Consider the following 15,290-nt stretch of genomic DNA (forward strand, 5'->3'; position numbering starts at 1 on the left):
GCTTCTGCCCCACCAGTAACACCTTCCAGGATGGGTACACACACTTGTGGGAATTCCTGCGGGACGTGGCCCGACCACTGGCGTTTCACGCACACTGTCGACCTCGCTGCACACGCATTCGCGTATCCATACGGACACCTATTCGTGTTAAAAGACGAGAACGGTGCCGCGGTGTAGAGAAACCGAGAAGGAAGAGGAACGGTAAACAGGGAAAGAAGGAGAGAGGATCCGCCTCCGTAGACGCGTTCTCCTCTTCTACGTGGGGGACGAAAAAGCTCAGTTATAATTGTTGCACGCCGCGAGCTGCACCTCCAGTCCCTCCGTCTAATTGTAACCTCCTTCCGCATCGCACCGGACGCATCGCAACGACCACGCGAAACGTCCGCGTTTCCTGCGTCCTCGACCGACCTCCTTGTCGACTGACCTCCTCTGGTTGCCTTCTGTGGCCAACAGCCACAGAAATTACTGTGATTACCAGGATATACGAGGGGCTACGGCAACCTTCGAACGGACTACCGATGCCGTGGAGCGCTTCTGCCGCACGATCGACCTCCACCATCGACACCAGATTCCCTCGATACTCGAAGGATCTGTAACGGCAGCTTCTCCTTCGTAACAATCTTGAACCAATTTCGCAGCGATCCGTCGTGAAAACATGATCATTGATCTGTGTGCTCGAAACGCTCGTTCGCAGTTACTCCGTGAGATCCTCTGACTCGACATTTAAATGTCACTTTGTGCATGGTGCGCCGCGGTATCGTCGGTCGATTAAAATACAGAGGTTTCGTGTAACCATAGTGCACAGACTCGTTGATATATATTTTTATATCCATCGGAACACAGTTTGTCAAGACTGAAGGTGTTTAAACATGAATTGCGCGTATCAGTATTCGCATCCTGCTCATCCGCAGAACGTCATGACCATACCGCCGACGGCTGTCCAACAACCTCAACATTCCACGGATACGGAATATCTAGAGGTAAAGTTTGTCAATAATTATTTGTAAAAATTAGCGTTGTCGAGACACTATGGTGGATTAAAGTAGTTTGCACTTTCTGTCAAGCTGCCAGTAATATTTGACAGAATCTATCAACAGCATCTGCTCCCTTCTGCGACGACATCCTGGGCGGTCCAGCAACACCCTCCCGTTAATTGTTCATCTCCCAGTAGCGAAAGAGGCCAATGCGAAGCCTCACGCACCCCCGAGTCTCCTTAACGCGTTGCCAATTCATCAGCGCTCGTTGAGAATTCAATTTGCGCGATTGCCAATCGGATCTCGCAATTGAATTTCACGATCCACGGTCGGGGTCATGGAAAAATTTGGTCAAACATGGAGGATCTGTATAGCAAACGCTTCGTTGCTTACGCAGACTCGCTTGTCAGCGATTGTACAAAGTGACGCGACGCTCGCGCTCTGCCACGTGGAAACGTGGTCCGAAAGCTCTCATTAACGAGCGTAACGATGTTCGCAGCAATAATAAATCGGAGTTGATCGGTTCGCGTGAAAGGTTGCGGAAAAAAGTCTACTTTCACGAGGCTAAAGGCTTCACGAACGAACCAACGAACGAACGAATCGTCGCGGAAGAGAGAGGCGCACGAGAAGGAGAAAGAGAGACGTAGCTGGGGGATATTAATATAAGGGCTCGATACGTAATTATAGTGATTACCGTATTGCCAGGGGGCGGACGAGGGCGTCCCTCAGTTTGCACGTCATTTTGCAATCTCAACTTCCAACGAACATGCGCGCGAATTTGTCGGCGATCCTCCATCAGGCTAATTGTTTCCCCCTTTTTGCGCTAATTCTTCACGCTCTCTTCGCTCCTTTTGTTCAAAGTACCGCGTGTTCCGGAAGAAAGCCACCGTCGCTACCTCACGCTTTAAATACTCGTCACCATTCGGTGGCATGTCTCTGTTTCGCGCGAATCCTGTCTGTTCAGGCTAAGATAAGATACGTTTGTATACTCGGTAGAATATTTCGTTACGATATTTGGAAACTTGACAAATTCCGTTATGAGAGTTTTCGAGCGATTTCTGTCTGAAAGTAAATTATCCCATTGGTTTTTATTCGCTTGGTAAACAGTGAAATATATAGTTACATTGGCAGTTCGACCATCATAATTTTCTACTTATCGACTTATCGACTCGTCGAAAGGTAAGAAGTTTGTTCAGTCAGTGTTAACAGGTTAATTATATCTGTAATCGTCGTAATTCAATGATCCGTGTATCGTACTTTATCTTTGGAAGATATTTTGTGGCTTACTTTCTTGTTCTTGCACGATAGCTTCTCACGGATTCAAATAAATCTACCATATGGTTATACGAATCATTTCCTCGTTTTTGACATCTTTTCTTCCTGTGTTCTAAAGTACGCAATATTTTTTCGTTCTTTCGTCACTAAACGAAAGATTGATAGTCACGTAATATAGAACGAATTTGATTATTCCGTAGAAAATGCGAGACTAGACTTACAATGTCAAGGCTCACTTTACCGTATCTCTAGAACTTGGTGTCGTTCATTATCATTACGATAGCATTCCTCAAATAATCTATAATTATTAGTCTCTTTAGCAATTACGCTAATCCTTTCGTATATTATCAATTATCACTATTTTAAAATAAAACAACGATTTATGCTATTTGTAGAACAACGTAATTTGAACTTAATGGCTATGTCGTCAAACATAATGCTACCTTGAAAATTCGCCTATTACGATTATTCCCGTGTAAGTAGTCGATTCCAGCGCGAGTTCTGTTATTCTTCCGAGCGTTCGTAAAAGCGGCGCGAGTTCCTTGTTTGCGGATTACGCGCCGACAGAAAACCGAGTACCGCATGAGTTACGAAGGATCGGCTTCTCTCCTCCATGTGGAACACCCCATAAATCTGGCCAAGAGCGTCTCTCTATTCCGGACCACGATACACACGGAACCGCGAGTTGTACGCCAGCCTCGGCCCGGCCAACGAGTCCGTAAATCAGTCCTAGACAAGTTTCTCTTCGCCTTGTTTCACGGCAAAACTAGCTGCTCGACCTTAAAAGCCTCAAAGAGACGCTGCCGAGCGCCTCCTCTTCCAGCCGTTCGTTCGCAGAGACGAATCGTCGACGACGGTCGTAACAAGCCACGCTAGTATTTATTTGATCGTGGTCGGTGTATCGTTATAATTCTTTTCGACGATTAGACTATGACACGTCTAGGCCGTTTCGCGCTGAGAATAACTCGATCGATCAATTTTATAGCTTTCTCGTTCAAGTTTGGATGTTTTAAGAAGTGAAGATTCTCGACAACGTTGTACGTGTAAAGGGAGCCTCGGACGATCCGTGTACGTATCGTCGATGTAACGCTAAATAGAAACTGACCGTATCGTGAAACGTCGATATTTATTGACAAAGTTGAAATGCTGCCAGTATCATTGATCGCGTTAGGTTTGATACAGACAGCCGAGTGTCTCGCGTTCTAGCGATCCGCTTAAATACAAATTATCATTCTGCTTAAATGAAGCGTACAAGTGCGCGAAAACGTACGCGGCGTAAGCATCGATAATGAAGTCTTTGTCTCCGATGTTTGGCATAAGCAGGATCGTGAAAATGCGTGGCACAGAGAGTTAACAATCGCGTGCAGTGAACGAAACATTGTAAGGCTATATGGTTGAAAGAATGTTTGCACGTTATCAACGCTCTTCCATTACATACTTCACGCGAGTGTTTGATTTATGAAACGAGCATTGGAACAGGTTGACATCGTGTGCCCGTGCTAAAATACTGCTTTTTAACTGCACTCGTTGCCCGACGCGCGGACTATCATTACACCCTACGAGTTAAATATTTTCAGAGTCACATTGAAAACAGTCCGCAATTATTACGCTCTTTTCCCATTATCACGAACGCGATAAATTACGAGCGTGTTGTATACGCGGTTGTTTCATGCCGACGGTTTAAGTCGCCTTTTTTACCAACATAATCGGCTGCTTCTTCTCGTCAAAACCCGATAGCGATAGACTAAACAGGATACGGGGGTCGTAGTGGTTATTAAGCACGAAGCACCTTTTCGTGGGCCAAGCAGCCTGCTACGTAGCTGCTACGACGATAGCTACACGACTCTGGCTCTAGTCTGCTTTGGTGAATCTTCATTTTCGACGGTCCCAGCCGCTATATGCGAAGCTGGTTCCTTGGTAATTATTAGTCCATCAGCATCTCCCGATGGCCACATGGCCGTATAAGAGGCAAAAGGCGAGCTGGTTCCAACGCGGACCATCTTAGCATCGCGAGGCCGCCCTGTCATTATCCGCCCCCGTCAGGCCCGTGGGCCCCATTTCCCTTTCAACCCTGTTCGCCTCGTCTCTGTGCCAATCAGCGATCCGTCATTTCATAGACCCGATATCGTTCGATCGTTACCGAGAAAATCAATCGTCGCTCGTTGATCGACTTTTCCCATCCGATCTTTCTTCTTCCTGCTTTCTCGTCTCTCTTTCGCCTCTATCTACCTTTCGCTACAAAAATCGTCGACTTACGTTCGCGTGTACGTGATCCGACTGCTCGTGGTGCTTAATAAATAAGGTGGCTCGTTTTTATACAAAAATCTAAAAACGTGGATGTTGGAAACGAAGGGAAGAGAAACATCGATCAGAGAGACAAAAAAAAAAAAAACAACTGAACACCCCTCGAGGAGAATCTCGCACCCTCATTTGCACGATCCAATGCCGTTTCCTCTTTCAAAGGACGTTAACGCCCGATTCTGCTCCGGTTCATTGTAAAACATCCCTTTTCTCGCTTCCCATAACAGTTGCCGTTATCCTGTGACCTCGAGAGCGGATGGGGTAGATCGCACCTTTTGTTGCCCGATTGCACGCGATCTACGCATCATCGTCTCCTCGAATCGGTGGGGGATGACCTCCGATAATGCCTCGCGTTCCGCGAAATATTTGTTCGTCGATTAGAACTTGTATCGATCCTCGTAGTCCTCGCGAGCAACCAGGTAGAAAATTAAGATTCGAAAGGAACGTTTCTACGTTTTACCGTTAAACGCGAGGATTCGAAAAGAATGTGAAAGTTCAGGATTAGGCGCGAAGATTCGGAATCGAAAGCAAGGGCACAAAATTGGATTCCAGCATTCGGAATAAATTTATTAATCAACCGATCGAAAAATGTATCTACTGTCGGAAAAAGCGAATTCAAATTTCGGTGTATCATATCTTCTTTACAAAATCGTACGAAAACACGTCGACTATCAAACTACGACTAATGTAAAAATAATCTTTCTCGCAGGACAGAAAAAGATTCAAACGTCATTATTATTATTATTTATAATTAAAATAACAATTACTGAACGCACATATTCGTCGTTGGCTCATAGCCAAAGTGAAAATTGTTAAGAATAGTTTTCTCTCGACGTACATATCTACCTAAGTTATTCGGAAGGTTAGGAAATCGATGATCCTTGCGAGACGTCAGCTATAAATTAACCGCGGAAGTCACGAACATGGCTTAGAAAATACCTTGCTTGTCCCAGCGACGAACGACGAGCAGCAGTTATGAATGGACCGCGATTAGACGGTCGCTTCGCCACAGTGGCGCCTCGATTCTCTTCCATTATGGAAAATTAGGACCTAATACGATCCCAACGCGTCTGTTTCTACGCTAACCATTGGCGTAGTTTCTCTACGTTAGACCGTATCAATTTGTAATCGTATCAATCTGCATTATGCATAATGACGTGACTAAGCTAGCTACTAAAAAGATGATCGAATACGCCACTGGGACCAGGAGTCATAATAGAGCCGCGTTCCTTGTTCGCTAAAATTTTATCCAGTATACAGCGGGTTGCTTTATACGAGCAAGTCGATAGCATTTGAAATTCAAACTCCTCGATTAAAATCACATTAGACGCTCGTAAGACGGTATTCTCGTGATCTTCTTGCGTTCCCTTTTCATGGATCTCGCCAACAACGTCATAATGCTCCGAATCTAACCGCGGCTCGCTCAAATCGTCGCAAATGTCGTTGTAGATTAAGCGATAATTTATTTCACCGGGCAAAAAGTCGATCAAGATCCGCGCACTTCTTCAGCAACGTTGCTACCGTAAGCAGAACGAGACGCGTTCACACAGACGTCCGTATTCCCTTTGTCTACGATACGACGTTCGTGGAGCGATGCCTCGTCGATATGCGCTGTCAGTCATAACTATTACAGTCAAACTAACCACTTTGTTACGTTGATCTGATTCGAACGAACTTTATTCTACTCGAATCTATCTGACAATCTTTCGGTAATTTGTTTTCTTCGCAATTTCTTTAATTTACGTGGACACGTAATTAGCGTGCGATTTGCAAACACACGAATAGCTTATATCTGCGAGCTTATTTATTCATCGCAGCAGGATAACGTAAGTGAAGATAAATCATCGGACAGATTCAAGAAATATTCTTTAGTTTCCTCTCTCTTTCGATCAACGAGGTTGATCAATATGGTTTCTGAGCAACTCTCGATTATTCTTATACTCGTAGCCGGTAGCGCACATTTTTGGAAACAAAGTTGCGAAAATTAGCCAAAGCACAGTTTCCATCTGTGAAAGTTCGGGGATGAGAAAATACCAGGCCCAACGAATACGGGGAAGCGTGACAAATCGGAAAAACGGACGGTTTCCGCAAACGCGTGGATTCGATTTGTATATCAATTACGCAGTCCCGGTCGATGAACTTTGCTGGTTTCGTTGGTATCAGATAGTGGCATGTTGGTATTTAAATACCGGCGACGTGCATACCGTTACGTCAAACATCGAGGCTCGAGTTAATACGACAACTTCGGGTCACGTAAGCCTCCGCTTGGAACAGGAGACGAGCGTAAGAGAAAGAGCGAGAAAGGGAGGCAGAGGTAGGGACAAACGTGGAAAGTCCGTGGTGGATAGAGGTGAAACGCCGAGAGGGCACCACCAAAGTCGTCGTACGCGTGCCTCCTCTTCGTGGCGATGCGGTGCGCGCGCATTTCACGGTTAAATTATCGAGGGGAGGGTTACGGATTGGCGGCGGCGGCGGTTGGAGAGAGAGAGGGAGAGAGAGAGAGAGAGAGAGATAGAGAATGCTTCGGATGGAACACGAGGAAGAAGGACGACGAGAGAGCTGGAGGCAGAGAAATGGGGAAAGAGAGAGAAGAGGAAAGAGTGGGAGGAAAATCGGTGGGGATAAATAAAGCGAAGAGGAAGCGGACACGGCACGGAGGCGGTCAGGGGCGGTAACTGGTTTTCCCTGGGTTCCGCCCAGCAAGCTCTGCCCCTTTTTTGCCCGGGGGCCGAAGTCCTGCTCGCTTCCCTACTACCATTCCCCTGTCTGGTCGGGGCAAAGCCGATCGGATAGCCGGCAGTCTGTCACGGGGCGAAGAACGGGAACCACGTTAACCGGTTTGCCCGACGCACCACGACGTTTCCGATCCACTCGCTTTTTTATCCAGCCGACGGCCGCGGACACTGCCTCCGAGGCCTGCGACTTTTCCAATCTTCCTTTCAACCAACGAATTCCAGTTTCGAATCATCGAACCGTCGGTGAACGCAAGTGAAGTGTGCATATTGAACAGAGATAGACTCGATATCCGAGAGAAAGATAACGCAGAGGACCGCGTCGTTCGTCGAACTCGCCGAAGAACAGCAGACAGGATTCCGCGAATTAACGAGTATAGCCGTTGATACGCGTCAACGAGATGTTGACTGACATGACACCGGCTGCGGCTGGCCAACTTTATCCGCAGCTACAGTCGATCGCCAAGTCACCGGTGCACGGACATGTGGTGAGTCCTCGATCATCAATTTCATCGAGTTCCTTGCGTAGATAGTTGCTCGTTCGCGAAGCTTCCTGCCACGATCGTTGTGTTTAAGTCAACGTTATTATTCCAAAATTCTTTCGCTACGATTGATAACAAGCGGCGCAACCATCGAGACTCTCGGGCTCTCGATCGTCGCTAAAAATAAGGCGTCAAGATTAGAAGTTAACTAATGGTCAGATTTGTTCCGCGACGGTGGTCTTTAAAATGCAGGCCAGCCGTCAGAGGCAAGGGTAGCTGTCAACCTCTGATCTCCCTAAGGCAAGGTCAATTACTCAGCCTCCTTCCAGATAGGGATCTTAATCCGTTCAGGTAGACCACGAATCGTTGATCTCGCAAATCAGGTGCTACTGTTCGCCTTGTCACCTTCGTCAGAGCCCTTTCGGAGGACTATCCGATAAAATCGAAGGTCCTGTTGGAAGATCGACCAAACGGAGAATTAAGCGCACTTTAGACAACGCCGTCGGTATCGCCGCGGGACTTTGAACGCGACTCGGAATTTAATCTGTCGGATGATCATCGTGTAATTTTCAATTTCGGGATCGATGGACCAGACGCTTCAAGAGGCATTTTTTGAGCGTTAGCTGCATCTTTTATGGCAGAGGTACGATGGACGCAGCGAAAAAGACGAGCGACGTGTTGGTTGCGCAGATGCTGGCCGTTTCCGCATCCGCATTGTCGCTTGTACGCAGCGAGCCTTTCGTTGACATTGTCCGGGAACTACCTGCGAGCATTATCAGCTCTGTAATCCGTCAGATTATCCGGGATAATCTGTCCTGTTTTGACAGAAGCAGCGATCTCCGTAACCGCGAGCTGTATCCGATAGAAACCGTTTCGAGCAGCTTTTGTGCCTTCTCTCTGGCACAACACGTGTGCCACTCTCTTCTCTCGAGTTTGGAACTTTTTATTTTATGACTCGGCAAGAAGGACGCCGTTGCTCCGCTGGCCTCGGCGAGATGATTTACGAGTCGATGTAAAAAAGTAATTAAATCCTCGGCATCGAAAAAGAGACGCGTACGAGCGTTAATTAAGTCAGCAGAAAAGTTTCCTGTCGGTGTGTCGTGCCGAAAATTAATCTCGGTGAAAAGTCTTGCGCGTCGCTCGTTCCAGCTCTCTTCCTGCTTCGTCTCGAACTCCGTTTCGCTTATTTCGCTCGGTATACTTGGTATACCGCGATCTGATTTCCATAGCTCGCTGTGACTTTCGAAACGGGAGAGCACAGGTTCTCTCGGGTATTAAAACATCGATTCGCATTGCTATAACCGAGAACGTCGAGACAAATATAAAACTGCTTGGGAAATACTCGCCGTCTCGTCGACGCGACGTTCAGAATGTTGCGACCAGTTTATTTTTCTCTTCGTCCCTTTGCTTTCGTTCGCGTTATTGAAGCGCCCAATCCCAATGTATCGAGTATCCTTGATATAATAGTTCTTACGCAAGGTTCTCAGGGATCAAAGGGACTGGCCTTTACCTGTGCACCCAAGGAGCCAATTATTTGTCTGCTGCTCTTTGTGCACCAAGAGGATCCACTTGACAGGATGCGTGGGATGGTAACACGATACGTACTTCCTCTCGTCACTCGATCCTCGTAAACGGGGATACGTGACCAAGAATTTTCTCTTTCATACTTTTGTCGTTATCCTCGATGAACGTTTCCTTTCGTTTCTGTCACAACGATTTAAACGTTCGTGTTTAAATTGTCTCTTCTTAACAATAGTATCGTTTACTAGCAAAAGTTCCTATCGAAACTTTTCATACCGCAACGCGATGGATTTTCATCGATTCTCGGCTGATTAATTAATCAGGCGACGATGGAACTTTCTCTCGTCAAGTATCTATGTTGAACTATAAGTAATGTAACTGGTGACTAAGTCGTGCAAGGCTTTATTTCGATACATACTACATTGATCGGCGAACATTATCAAATATTCATCAACGAAACTCGCTGCACCCCGTCGCTATCCAATGCTACACATATTTCTTTCTCGTTGCTTGTGTACTTATTACTTATAGACCTTGTACAATCAGAGACTGGCCATTCTTATTCTTCGATTTGCAATGATGTGTTACGCAAGTTCCTTTTTTCAAAAATAAACTGCTGCAATTATAGTATACATCGTTGTGCAGCACGAGCAAAAATTCTCCAAGAAAACGTCGGATTCGATCGCTAACCTTCCAGGTACTGAGGCGATCAAATATTTATTACACGAATACGTGCGCGATTAACGTTCACGATTGAACTCGAGAAAAGAGTAATCTGTTTCCATAAATTGATCTGTTACAACAAGACGACGCGAATAACGATACATTCGAAAAGGAATTTCAAAAATTAGCAGGTTTCTTTCTGGTTGCTTACGTACTTATAACTCCTTTATAATAAATAGCTGACCGCTTTTATCCCACTTCGATTTGCGAAGACGCGTTACATGGTTGTTTCTTTTTTTAGAAAATAAAGTAGTACAATTAGAATACACGGAGGTTCCGCTCGAAAATCCTCGACATGTCGCTCCACTTCACTTCCACGCTGGTAATCCGATAATCCGATTGGCAGGGTAAAAGTGTCCTTTTAAACGACGCCCCGTTGACATTTTCAAGAATGACAATGGACTGCGAACGGCCACGGTATACACCGTTCGTCGCAAAAATACGTCGTTCGTTACGCTGGAGGGGATGAAAGCACGGCATGGCCTTTTTATGACCTAAGAGGATTTACCTGGAGCACCGGACGCGACGACGATGTCACCCTAATTTGTCTTTTCTGAGAACGAATTTTCCGTCGACCGGAAACTTCCATTCTTCAACCGACCACAACGCTTGTCTTTGCTCGATATGGTTTTGCCCGATGACGAGCAGAAATGCTTGGTTTATATCACTGGAAGAAATAAAGATGACAGAAGGAGTCTCCCCTCGATCGAAAAAAAGGCTTCGTCGTTCATTGCTCGACGACAAAATCCCTTGGAAATGGCGTCACGCCTACCAAGCAATAGGCTTTGCCCGGGTTTAATGAATTATTTTTGTGGAGTACGTCGCGAGTTCCCGACGTGTAAACACCCTTTCGAAAACTCGTTCGTGTTGGTTGGAAACGCAGGGTCCGAAAGTGGCAGATGTTCGGGGTGACAACATGGCCGCCTGCTCGATGTGCACGTCTTGGAAAACCGTTTTTGCGTATGATCGATCAATTTCGTGGCCCTTGGGATGTCCTTTGTCGAGTCAAACATTCTTTTTCTTTCTTTCTTTCTTTTTTTTTTTTTTTTTTTCCAAAGTTACGCGCTTGCGAACGGTTCTCGATAGTCATTGTGCGCGTTGCTCATGCAGTTTTCATCAGGTTTAACGACGTTGCCGAGCTGTTTAAAGCGAGTTCAACGAATTAGAGTGAATGCTTTTTCCACGGAAAAAGATTGCTGCAACTGGCCGAGCGGTTCTCAAAGGTACGAAGCGTAAGATATTCATTACGGTGCGCTCTCGGTTTTCATTAAACGGTCAAAGATGCAATTTCGTAGCCTCGGTTAGGGGGTGTGCTCACGGTAAAATGCACGTACGCAAGTTGGCTGGCATCGTTATCGTGGAAGGTTCGATAATTGAAAACCCTAGCCTCCCCTCGGCTTCGTTCGCGTACACGGTGTTCCTATTGCTCGCGCGAGCAGTACCTCGAATTATCGGTCATTATTCTCCGTACAGTACCGTCGTCGATGGAATTATTCATCAAATAGAAACGTAGAATTCCGCCTCGTATTTGAACTTTTCCACGAGTGAATGCGGGGAGGGGGAACAATTAAGAATGCGGGGAAACGCACGGTTTCTTGCGAACGAGGACATTCTAAACACGAAAAGACGATTCGTGCGATCGGCTCGTGTGTGTCGTATGGCGTGACGATAGAGCGCCGTGGTTCGAGACTGCAATTTGGTAGAGAGATGCAGCCGGTGCGTGTGGGTTTACCGGCGCCTGCTTGTGCAGCCGTTCGTATGTGTGCGTTTTCCATCGACCATCATCGTATCGCTGGAAGGTTCGATAATTGAAAAGGCAAGACTTCTCTTCTCCAGGGTTGGTATCGTCGTTGTAAACAATATTCCTCGTAGAGCGCGCACGAGCCTTGAGATGGTACGTCGAATTACCGGCCATTATCGTGACGTATCATCGCAGCCAGCGTCATTCACCGGGACCATCATGGGAAAGATGAACAATACTCGATCTGGTCAACACCTCGAGGCCTTAACGTGCGCCACTCGACCAAAGTGGAAGACGATTATTAACGACTCGATTCTATTAACCCGACTACTTTCCTCCGCTAAACACAATGCAACATTTTTTCCACCGTGAAATTGCACGCTCCAATCGGTTCCTGCGCTTACCATCATTACGTTAGATATATCCTCTTACGCGGGGGGTTCCTACGAATTTTCCTTTAGCCTTTCTTTCTTTTTTTCTTTTTTTTTTTCTCTTTTTTTTTTTCTTTTCTTACGTCTTTCAATCGCCAATCATTATCGCATGCGCGTCAGAGCGCCGCAAACTGGCGCCCTTCTATTTCGCGTGGCAAACACCTCGAGGCTCTCGATCCGATCTCTCACCACGGATGGATCCACTAGGAAAAGAAGCGTGGCAACAGCAGGGAACCCCCGCAGGGGTGCCAAACCCCCGCGGAGTCGGAACCAAAATACCAAACGTTGGCTCGGCTGTCCACCGTGCTCGATGATTTATCGACTGCATATTATACGTCCCATGAAGCGCGAATTTTTTACACCAGCGCAATAGTATAGCCGTTTACCGAGTTCACGGTCAGAGCTCCAGAAATGATTTCTCGCTCGTTAACTATCCTTTTAGAGAACGCTTATCGCGTAATTTATTAGATAGATAATATCGTGGCAAGGAAAGAAAGCCCTTGTCATCCTTGATGTAACGCTAAATAACGATAATCCTACGATATAATGGTGGCTGTACGATATCTGACAACAAACTGGTACCCTGATAAAAATGTTGGAGAGTTAGCTTTTTATAAAAGACGCGTTGACTCGTTTCGCCGCGAGTAATTATCTCGAGTTCCAGTTCTATCCGCGCTCAAGACGGAGACAGGAGGCCGCTTCTGGAAAGGCAGATTACCTCTCACGACCAGTATAGAGCAACGACCTTTTCCAAGGCCCGTAAAAAACTTCCGGTATACCCTGCACGAGAAACACAGCCGCGATTTTCCCTTTAGCAGATGCATATGACCGAGCTCGGAGTTCGTTCGCGCCTCGGAAGATCGCGTGTTGTTCGCGGCCGAAAGAGGAACCGGCGAGTTTTGAGCGATGCCTGGGATAATTGCCGCAGTTTACGCAGGAATGCCACCGAATCGATACCGAGTCGTCTCTCAGACGGCTAAAAGGAAATTGTAAAATTATGTATATTCGAATTTGACGTACGACGTAGACACGGATTTTGGCGAGGTCCGTACAGTATGTTCGAAAAGCTTCTGAACTTGATGATTTATTATTTAATGTTCCACGTAGACATCTTTCGAAACTTTTCCGATACTTGCCGAAAACTTCTTTTGGAATAGGAAAATTTCTTTTTTATCCGCGTTAGAAATTGGAACGCTTCTTTTTCAGCAAGAAGAAATATTTCTCTTTTCCTAAAGTCGCACATTCTCAGAATGAATTCCATCCACGACTACTTTCAACTTGGAAAAGACGCAAGATTTGCAAGGTAACTGATTCATATCGCTTTAATTCCAATTAATATCGCATAACATATCTCGGTGCATTATTATGCTATTATTATGCATTATTATACTATTGTACATTTACCTCCTCTCTAAACAGCATCGATCCACGAACGTTCTGGATACACCGTGTATATTATCGATTGGCATAGATATATACCGGAATAAAAATATCATAGATATTTCGTGCATTCGTCTAGACGTCTGCAACGAGATAGTTCAGCTGTATCCGACAGCATCCAGTCGTGCACGTCGTAAACAACAAACGTCGTAAACGACAAATTATTCTAACATCGATTTGCTCGACTTTCATGGTACCTATTGCCTGGTGGTACATTGGAACAAGTAGATTTCCAACCGTGTATCTACGATCGGACGTTGCGTAAGGACAAAACGCAGTAGTCGAACGAGCGAGGAAACCGGAATAGCGAACAGTCTCAACGAGATCGGCTCAATTTTCTTCATTTCGCTCTCCCCGCGTCCTTGCAAACGGGATAATTTGCATTTCGGTGCCTACGTCCGTATCGCTATCGCGTTCCTTCCCTACGGGAACGAATTATCCTCTTTCGACGCGTTGCATAACGAAACCCGCGTTTGTCCCGTTAGACGTACAGATTGGACGCTTCGTTAAACCGAACACGGAAACCCGCTGAATTTATGGCTAACCTTCCGAAAATAGCTCGGCCATTAAACACGGTGTCATTGATATTTCCTCTCAGAACGTAGTTACTTCGTGCACCCTTTTTCATGCGTTTGAAGGGGCTGCTGCAGATAACAAGGCAGCTAGATTTTTCAGTAATTTAAACAAACCGACAAACAATCGATTTCAAATTAATCAGCATTAAATCACTTTTTTTCAAGCGTAAATTCATAATTCGTAGCGAACCGAAAGTCTCAGAAGCAAAATTGATCTATTCCGCTTTCGTGAATATGCCATAGATATACGATTAACGTCCAATCCGCAAGAAATAAACGACATTCGATACCAAAAATTAATTTTTTCTAAGAACGTGTAATAACGTAAGTTTCGAGATAAGTTTTCAAAGTTACGTTCGTAGCTTTATTTGTCAATTCGCCAAGTAAGATCAACATGATATCTAAACGATCTTTCTAAGGCTATCTTTAAAAGACATGACACGCCTCTGCAATTAACCGTATCTGTCATGACCACGTCTTTGCACCTAACGGATAGATTTCGTTTTTAATTGCGTCAATTACGTACAACGCGTCATTAAAATCCCGCCGTTCACTCGTACAATCACGTTACAATCAATAAGAAAATCAACGAAACTGTGCTATACCGCGTTCCTTCCTCTGTTCTTCGTTCGAAAAACGCGATTCGTCAAATCGCTCGACCCATGCATGTAGACTCGAGAAGAGACTGTTACACCGACCATGAATTTTTATGGAGGGGAAACGGTTTCCGAGTTTCATGGGAATAAAGATGGCCATAAATCTTGCCAAAGAGCAACGCCTTTCTCTTTAAGAAACTGTATCGTCGTCGTCTCTCGTCGGTCGCGCGATTCGTACCTGCGACGAAGGTCGGCTCTAACGATCTCGAAACCGAACGATCCGCTCTCCGGTAATCTTCTGGTACTCGCGAGTACTTATACGTTCTGCTGCCTCGACCTGATGGTGTTTTCGTACGGACGATAATTTATTTACGAGTCACGGGGGTGAATATAGAGCAACCACAGCAGACTCCCACGGCTCGCTTGGCCACTAAATCGCGAAACAATAAATCTGAGAGCGGAGTCACCCTCTTTATGGGCCTCTTATACGGGGATGATG

General features: G+C 45.8%; 1 protein-coding gene across 1 annotated transcript in view; it reads left to right on the top strand.

The window, feature by feature from the left end:
* The first annotated feature begins 311 nt into the window (after positions 1-311).
* Positions 312-15,290, top strand: part of Sp1 (transcription factor Sp8) — a 32,892-nt gene continuing 17,913 nt past the window's right edge. Inside the window, exon 1 of the mRNA XM_072011682.1 lies at positions 312-980. Within this exon, the coding sequence (XP_071867783.1) occupies positions 870-980 (111 nt within the window). The 5' untranslated portion in view covers positions 312-869. The remainder of the gene's footprint in view (positions 981-15,290) is intronic.

This window comes from Bombus fervidus, chromosome 10 (genome assembly GCF_041682495.2).
Source record: "Bombus fervidus isolate BK054 chromosome 10, iyBomFerv1, whole genome shotgun sequence".
Classification (NCBI taxonomy): Eukaryota; Metazoa; Arthropoda; class Insecta; order Hymenoptera; family Apidae; genus Bombus; species Bombus fervidus.